At 45.2% G+C, this 9,377-nt stretch overlaps 1 protein-coding gene across 1 annotated transcript; it reads right to left on the reverse strand.

Annotated features, from left to right (window-relative positions):
• Positions 1–259: 259 nt before the first annotated feature.
• LOC308249599 (C-X-C chemokine receptor type 2-like) lies at positions 260–1,217 on the reverse strand (the record flags this gene model as incomplete). Its single annotated transcript, XM_080671144.1, is given in 3 exon segments — positions 260–666; positions 669–860; positions 863–1,217. Coding segments are annotated over 3 exon segments (954 nt in total).
• Between the last annotated feature and the right edge of the window lie 8,160 nt (positions 1,218–9,377).

Consider the following 9,377-nt stretch of genomic DNA (forward strand, 5'->3'; position numbering starts at 1 on the left):
ATCCCATTCCTAAGCCTCCCTCCATTATCTGCTCCCAATGCCATCTTGAACCTCCCTAAATCTCACTCACATCATTGCCAGCCTTTCCCTATTTCTAAATCTCTCCCAATACTCTGACCCTCCACCTTATCCCAAGTTGCCACACCATCCCTGGCTCCCCCCTCTGACTCTAACCTCAACCCTGACCATAATCCCAACCTTGATCTAAATCCCATTCTTGAACCTTACGCCATCCCCAACTACAACAGCAGCGGGGGTCTTAGAGGGTAGTAGAAGTGTTCCTTGAAGAAGAGCCAACAAAGGAAGGCCTGCTCTCCTTGGCCAAGAATTCCTTGCTGATCAGGCCATGGATGGCCATGATCTTGAGAAGTCCATGGCGAAACTTCTGACCAATGAAGGCGTAGATGAGGGGATTGAGGCAGCTGTGGAGGAAGCCCAGAATCTCGGTGGCATCCAGGGCCCAGCCAATGTCGTTTCGGCGAACACAGGTCTCCTTGATCATCCCGATCCTCATAAGGGTGTCTGACAACAGGACCAGGTTGTAGGGCAGCCAGCAAAGCAGGAAGATGAGCACAACGGCAAAGATGACCCGCATGGCCTGGTGCTTCTGCCCCATGTGGGCCTGAAACAATGTGCGCAGGGTGGGCCCATAGCAGAACAGCATGCCAGCAGCGGCAGGAGGAAGCCAAAGGTCTGGGGCAGGGCCCGCATTGCCATGAGCCATTTAGTTGTATTGTCACTCAGGTCTTCATAGCAGACTGGGCTGGATAAAGGTGGTTGATAGACTTTACGGAAGACAAAGATGGGCAGGGACAGGATCAGAGACAGAGCCCAGATGCCTAAGCATATGAACTTGACCAGTGCTGCTTCTGAGTCAGAGTGAGTGTGGCATGAACAATGGCCAGGTAGCAGTCAGCGCTAATGCAGGCCAGTAGTAGAATTCCACTGTAGAAGTTAACTTCCTTCAGGAGTGAGACCACCTTGCACAAGGGTGTGCCAAAGATCCAGCCCTTTGCCTTGGAAGTGGCCCAGATAGGCAAGGTCAGGGCAAAGAGCAGGTCGGCCATGGCCAGGTTCAGCAGGTAGATAGTGACAGAGCAGCTGGCCCGGCTGTATAAAATGACCAGCATCACCAGGGAGTTTCCCAGCAGGCTCAGCAGGAAGACCAGGGCATAGATGACGAACACAGCATACCTACTGAGTGTCTCAGTGTCCATGAGACAGAGGCTATAATATTTTTCTGTGGGTGGTGTGCCGGTGATGTTTTCAAAGTAATCCCATTCATATGAAGGAAGCCAAGATTTGATCTAGTTGAAAAATTAGGAAAGAATTGTGATTTATAACTCAAATTCAAGTCACTCTCATCAAGAATATGAGAACAGACCTAGCTGGTTTGGCTCTGTGGATAGAGCATTGGCCTGCAGACTGAAGGGTCCCAGGTTCCATTCTGGTCAAGGGAACATGCCCAGGTTGCAGGTTCAATCCCCAGTGGGGGGCATGCAGGAGGCAGCCAATTGAAGTTTTGCTCTCACATACATTATTTCGCTCTTTCCCTCTCCTTTCCATTCTCTCTAAAAATAAATAAAGTTATCTGAGTTTTCTGCTCTATGGATGACAATGCTTATTCTCTTCCTTTTCTAATATTTATTCCTGCTTGTTTATTCCTTACATTCCCTAGCAGACTGCCTTTGAAAGCTTCCAACTTGCCTGACACACTTAAAGGGGAAAGGATTTGACTTTTTACAGTAGATTTCAGAATGAGTCCACTGGAGGAAGGCTCACAGGAATCTTCCACTTAGGAGGAATTTGGGAGCTATCTGGTGGGAAGGACTGTGTACTTAAGCTGTGTTTGCAGAAAAAGCACACAATTTTTACTTATATTGTAAGCTCCTTTGGGGTGGCCTGGGGGCTGGTGGAGATGTTGATGGAGATATGAAGGGAGAATTGAACCCCCTCCATACCAGCCACCAGCATTTCCTTTGCACAACCACTACCAACAACTGGTTGATTAGAACGGCCCTGGAGCTGGGGGCATAGGCCATCTGGGGTCTGACTGGACAACAGGGGGATCATTGGGGCAACTAGTGAATGGAGGAGGTGGGGTTCATGTCATTCTGCTCCTCTCTCTGTTCTGAAGGATGGCTTCACTGGGAACCTGCCTCAGCTGCCCCAGCAGCTAATGTCGTCCCCTGGCTTTACACCTCTGCCTTACTTTAATCACTTCTCCATTATCACATGAACCCTACTGTACTGTGATGCTGTGTTTACCAGTCAGCCCTCCCCACTAGACCAGGGATCCTCTCCGAGTCATCTTTGGATCCTCCACCAGGGAACAAGTGCTCAAACCAATGGTTGTGCAATGACACTAGACAGATCTCCTATGATTTATGGATCATGGATTTCCACTAGGATTCAGAGTGTCAGTCACTGAGGGTACATGGTCATGCCTAAGGTGTGCCTGAAAGCTCCACTTACATACAGCCAGGCTGGTCTGTCTGGCATTGCTCTTTCCAAACCATCCTCTATTGTTTAAGGCAGGGGTCCTCAAACTATGGCCCGCAGGCCACATGCGGCCTGCCGAGGACATTTATCCGGCCCGCCAGGTGCCGCTGCCTGTCCTGCTTAGCCCGACTCGTCCCGGGCCTGCAGTGCGCATAGGAATTTGTTCATAGTTTTTTTTTTAAACTATAGTCCGGCCCTCCAACGGTCTGAGGGACAGTGAACTGGCCCCCTGTTTAAAAAGTTTGAGGACCCCTGGTTTAAAGTTAGTGCCCATCTGTTCAAGTGCAAATTATGCACCTACCCATAAATACCAAATTTATCATGCCACTGGTGCCTACATTCTGCCCCCGGGCAAGCATTATTTTTTTTTAAGGCTAAGTCATGCTCTCCACCTGGTTCTCTTATCATTTATAACTAGTAGCAGGAAGTGTAGGAGACCATTGCCTAGGGCTACCCATGCTTTGCTTTTACTGCCCTGGGACTATTGTGATCTAATACCTAGACTAAAAAGGACTTGAGGATGGGAAAGTCCCCGAAGGGAGTGGACATTCCCCCTATTAATCATCTAGAGAAAAGGTAGCTCATGAGGCAGAAAGTAGTGACTGGACACAGAGAAAAAGAGACTGTCTGGGGCCTGGACTGCAAAACGCCTGCAGGTCAAGAGGCAGCTACAGGGAAAGAGAGTGTTGGCCACCAGGGGGCAGCAAGGGACCCACTGAGAAAGACCAGGACAAGCAGCCATATCTTTTTTTGAGCAGCCATATCTTATATCTATTTTTAAGCCCCTTGTGTTTAATTTCTTTCTGCTTTTCCTAATCCCTCGGTCAAGCCAGTTCAGCATTCCAGTCTATTTAGACTAATGACCGAGAATTAGAAAAGACTCTGGTCCACCCTCAAGCCTGGAGGAGCAGCAGTGGTAGCTTAGGTCTCCAGTGGGAACACGATCTGGGGGTCAAGAGTCGAAAAGAATCTTTGCCTTCATGGCAAGAAAGAGCATTTCATTGATTAGGGGGAAGGGCACATGTACATGGGCATGAGATAATGTTTTATCTACTTGAAAATGTTCCAGCAAGTCTACCCACCCAACTATCTTTCAACCTCACTTCCCACTTCTAACTGCTCCATCACAAACAGATCTGTAATGTTCCTAATGGGAAAGCATTTTTCCTTTCTGTGCATAGCATCCAATGCCACAAAGACACGTGGAGGTCATGCGTCGTGATATGTGAAGCCTGAATGCCACTCTGATGGCAAAATGCGGAGGCCTCTTCTTGTCACCCTGTCTTTTAAATGGCAGCTTCTATGCAAGACCACGTGAACAGCACAGTATGGCTGTGAGTATATCGATGTTGCCGCATGTCAGAAGAATCAACTTAAACCTGAGGACCAAATTGGAGGCAAAGAAGGGGGAGAAGAGGATTCACCCCCCTCCCCAGGGATTACCCCCATTGCTAAATGAGAGGTTCAAGGACAAGCATGCGGCCTAAGATGATCCACTCAGAGCCAAGTTCAGGTTGGCTGTTTAACAACACTGGAAAAAAACATGTAGTCTTGTTGCTGCTGGACGTCGTTTTCCTACCATAAATGGCAAACCAGTCCAAGGACAATAACTAACATACGGAGGAAGGCAGAGCTCAGAGAACCAGAGAAACAGGAGCCAGGGTCCTGAACAAATCAAGCGCAGAGGTCATCTTCTCTCTGTACTTTTCAGTTACATGAGGCAATAAATTCTCTTTATTGTTAAGACCTATTCAAGTAAAGTTTTCTGTTACCCACAACCAAAACTGTACCCAACTGAGAGAGTTCTAGAAACAAAAGGAGAGGGGAGGAATGATCTAGAATGAGAGGAGAGGGGAGGAATGTCATTGCATCACAGGGTCCTGGCTGTGACGGTCAGGATAATGGCAGGACATAACAGAGATATGACCTCCTAGGTGCAGACCTCCTGCCCCCAATTGCCAAGCTCTGGTGGAAGCCAGAGAAGAACTTTGAAAGTTGAGTACATGAGGGATCCAGAAATCCCTGCTTTGAAGTCACACAGACCATAATTCAAACACTGCCCACCCCCCTTTATTAGTTTGTAATCTTGGACAAGTTTGTTAACGTGTATCAAAGTATTCTTATCCATAGACATGGGGATAATAAAACTTGCCTCATGGTGCTGTTGTGATAATGAGATAAGAGTACAGGATCTAGAGCCAAACCACCCACTTCCATGCAAATCCCAGCTCCGTCCCATGGCCAGTATGTCCATGGGAAGAGTAGATACTTGCCTTGGGCCTCAATTTTCTCATCTGTAAAATGAGGATGAAAGTAGCACCTAGCTTATAGGATGGATATGAAGATCAATGAGTTAATACATGTAAAGTGCTTAGCATAGCATCTCACAGATAACAAATGTTTAATCACTTTTATCCATCTTTATACAAAACTCCCATGGTCCTATTGGGAAAATATGTACCAAATGCACTAAACAATACAAACCCTGACCCTGCAATCCCACCTAATAAAAGGGAAGGAAGAAACGTAGGAGGGAAGGAAGAGTGGAAGGACAAGTTTATCACAGGATTGTTCATAATAAAATTGGGTAATCATTTCAATGTCTTTCAAAATACTGTTATACAAAGTATAGTAGAACTATAAAATGGAACACTATGCTTCTATTTCGATCACTGTATCTCAAGTGCCTAGGAGGCATCTTAGTAATCAGGGTTCAATAAAAAGTTTTTGAAGAAAGAAAAGCAAAGGGATGAAAGATGGATTATATTTCTAGAGATTGGAGGACCCACCATGACTTGCTTTCTGTTTATTTCACCTCCAGCCCCTGGGAAATAATGCTGGAGGGAAAGTGGACTCCACCATGGCCATAAAGAAATGACTTAGCAGAACATAAGACCTCTAGCTATACTGGAAAACCAACTTAGAAAAAGCAAAGGAGATAAAAAAGAATCTAGGCCTGATTGCCAGGGACTGTAGTTGCAAGAACAATCCAGTAGAGGGCAGCATTATCTTCGGTGGGGGTGGTGAAATAATCCAGGTGAAAATACCTTGTACTCCCTAGAAGTTGGATTAGACAACGAACATCTTGCACCTAACACCACCCTTGAAAGTTTGAAAATCTTTTCCATTCTCCCCTTCAAGTCCTTCCAGGTTAGACTTTAGCAAGTGCCAGAGTATGAGTGCAGTTTGAGATGAGCGGTTGAGGTTTGTCACCCACATATGGCACTCAACTAATCACTGGCTTCAAGAACTTAATAGTCCTGTTCCTGTGGTCATCACCCTTTTCCAGCCCACTGACCCTTCTTCAAGAGCAATGTGAACCCACACTTTCAAACAGCCTTTGCATACTCTCGACAAAGCAATGAAAAGGTATAGTTCAGAGAACTAAAAATTTTTCCATTTTCTTCTAGCTCACTTTTTGGTCCTCCAGCACTTAGATCGGCCTGCTATCACAAAATCCCATGGACTCGGTGGCTTAAACAACAGCTATTTATTTCTCACAGTCTGAAGGCTGAAAGTCTGATATCAGGGTGCCGGCAAGCCTGTGTTGTGGTGAGAGCTCTCCATCTGGTTTGCAGACAGCTGTCTTCCATGCAGCCGTTTGCTTGCACAGTGCAGAGAGAAGGAGCTCTGGTCTTTTCCTCTTCTTATAAAGACACTAATATCTCGTGGGGCCCCACCCTCATGACTCCATCTAAATTTAATTGCCTCCCAAAGGCCCCACATCCAACAACCATGACATTGGGGGTTGGGGCTTCAACATACGAATTTTGAGGAGACACAGACATTCAGCCATAACAAGCATAGCATCACAATTTGAGTAGGATGATTTCCTTCCCCTGTAGTGCTCTCTTACATATTCATGAGGCAAGGTTCTAGCAAGTTCCAATAAACTTCTGTCTGTCTTTAGTGCAGGCTTGCTTGCTTGTTTTCTCTTACATGGAGGTAACTACTCGGAGCTCTACCCTATGTGACCCAACCAGCATAAGCAACAGTCTGACAGGTGTGGCTGCCAACGTAGTATCCTTGGTTGCAGTAAAAACAAACTGTACAAATAGTTACCTGGGAGTGAGGGGTTGGAGATGGAAACTGGGCGGGGAGAGAGGGAACAGGTGGGAAGAATACTTTTCATTAATAGTTTTTAATAGTTGAAACATGTGAACTGGTTCCTATTTAAATATTAAGTGTAAAATATAAACCTACAGCCGAAACCGGTTTGGCTCAGTGGATAGAGCATCGGCCTGCAGACTCAAGGGTCCCGGGTTCGATTCCGGTCAAGGGCATGTACCTTGGTTGCGGGCACATCCCCAGTGGGAGGTGTGCAGGAGGCAGCTGATCGATGTTTCTCTCTCATCGATGTTTCTAGCTCTCTATCCCTCTCCCTTCCTCTCTGTAAAATATCAATAAAATATATATTAAAAAATATATATGTATATAAACCTACAATGTTAAAAACGAACTTAAACATGGAGTGGGGAAATGCGGTGCTGCTGAGCACCTCCTTTAAGTGCTGGTCTGCAATTGTATGTCTTCTGGCTACTCTGTCTCCACTTTCACCCAGGAAGCCAAGGAGGCCTTCAGCCAATTCCAGGAAGCACCTGGCTGGGCCCCGGGTTAGAGACCTGTTGCTTCTCTTCATTCCCTCCACTGCAGACCCTTGACTCCAAATCAGCTCACCCTGGACTCTCTTGGTCCTTGTCTCCTTCCCGTCACTGGTCTATCTAGCTTCTCGTCAGTCCCTCCACTGCAAGCCAGGGCATCCTGGCACCTCATCTCCCTCTTGGCCCTCTCTGCCTGCACTGTTTCCAGATGTGATTCCAGATAGCTCCATGAATGTGCTCCTATACTCTTCTAGGTACCAAGGTGACATCACACCCTGGGTTTTTATCTAGCCCTGGCAGTGAACTCTCAATGACTTGCATTGTCTATTGAAACCCTCTTATGTGCCCTAGGAACATCCTCATTTTCTTTCATTTAAAATAAGGCTCTTGATTTATACTTGACTGTACATAGATCCAGCTTCCACTGAAATTACCTCTCATACTAGTAGTCGTAAAGCCACGGATGCAATCAGACTGAAGGTGAGTTTCTTTGGCTGCACAGAATTGGTTCCTTTGTTCATTTAAATTAAAATTGGTTCCCAACTCTTAAAAAGTTAGACATTTTCATATTAAAAGAATCTGGGTTTCTATATCCTCTTCTAAAATTTAGAAGATCTGGCAATACTGAGCCCATGGGGGGTGGGGCAGGGAACCTGCTAAATTGGTACAGAGAAGAGATCCTAGAAACACCATTCAATTTTAAACAAAAACCCCAAAGCAATCAAATGGGAAAAAGAAAGTTTTAGCAACAAAATGGTGCTGGAATAACTAAATATGGGAAAAACACAAACTTTGACCCCTATATAGTACACAAACATTATTTCGAGATGAATCATAGGCCTAAATGTAAAAGCTAAAACTGAAAAGCCTTTAGAGAAAAACATGAATGAGTATTATCTTCATAACTTAGGGTTAAGCTAAAGGCTTCTTAGACAAATAAAATAATGCAACAACCATTTTTAAAATTTTTTGATAAATTAGACTTCATCATAATCAGAAATTTCTACTTATCAAAAAGACAACGTTTAAAACAGGAATAGACAAGCCGCTGCCTGGGAGCCAGCACTGACTCGGTGGTGGTAGAAGCCATGGCTGGCCGAGGTCTCCCCAAGAGAGACCATGGCGTGAGAAGGGAGGAGAGCCATAGCTCCCAAATGCACTGATTGTCCTTGTGCCTCTCACACAAATCTATAACTCAAATGTCTCATAGCTTCCAGCCATGTTAAAGTGTAATCAAGACAATAAATTACATGCCTAAAGTTTGGAAATAGACAAGCAGGAAACTAAACATTCCCTAGGCCTCTGAAACCCAGATGCACGACAGAGTCAAGCTGCCTCCTGCCTTTAGACACAACCCAGAAACAGAGCTGATGGGTGACATTGACAGGCCCCGGAGGAAACCCATCTCTCCTGTATTTATTCCTTTTGTCCCCTTGATGCTATTTAAGGAATAAACATTTCCCCTTAAAGATGGTCCTCCTAAGAGTACAGAAATGGCATAAAGAACATACTAGTTGTCAGAAAACCTGGTTTAGAATTACATTAAGTTGGACAACTTAACCACTCAGAACCTCTTTTTCCTCTTGTGTAAACTAAGGATAATAATTGCTGTAAAGAACAAAGGAGAAAACACTCTTTTTTAAAATATATTTTATTGATTTTTTACAGAGAGGAAGGGAGAGGGATAAAGAGTTAGAAACAACGATGAGAGAGAAACATTGATCAGCTGCCTCCTGCACACTCCCCACTGGGGATGTGCCTGCAACCAAGGTACATGCCCTTGACCGGAATCGAACCCAGGACTCTTCACTGAGCTAAACCAGCTAGGGCTCCATTCTTAACATTTTTGAAGAAGCATGGTAGCTCGACTGCAATAAAAACATAATACAGCCCGACTGGTGTGGGTCAGTGGTTGAGCATCGACCTATGAACCAGGTCACAGTTCAATTCCCGGTCAAGGCACATGCCTGGGTTGCAGGCTCAATCCCCATAGCGGGGTGTGGAGAAGGCAACCAATCAATGATTCTCCCTTATCATTGATGTTTCTCTCTCTTTCCCTTTCCCTTCCTCACTGAAATCAATAAAAATATTTTTAAAAAATATAGAAGCAAGATCATGAGATAGGCAAAGAAGGTGCTCTCTCTCTCCCTGTGACCAAAAAGGCTGACCCAATCCTGTCAGCCACAGCACCTGCCTTGGATGGCTTTCTCTTTTGTTGTTTTTTTTGTTGTTGTTTGTTTTTGTTTGTTTGTTTTTTTGTTTTTATTGATTTCA

Source organism: Plecotus auritus (genome assembly GCF_963455305.1).
Source record: "Plecotus auritus genome assembly, chromosome: 5".
NCBI classification, from domain to species: Eukaryota; Metazoa; Chordata; class Mammalia; order Chiroptera; family Vespertilionidae; genus Plecotus; species Plecotus auritus.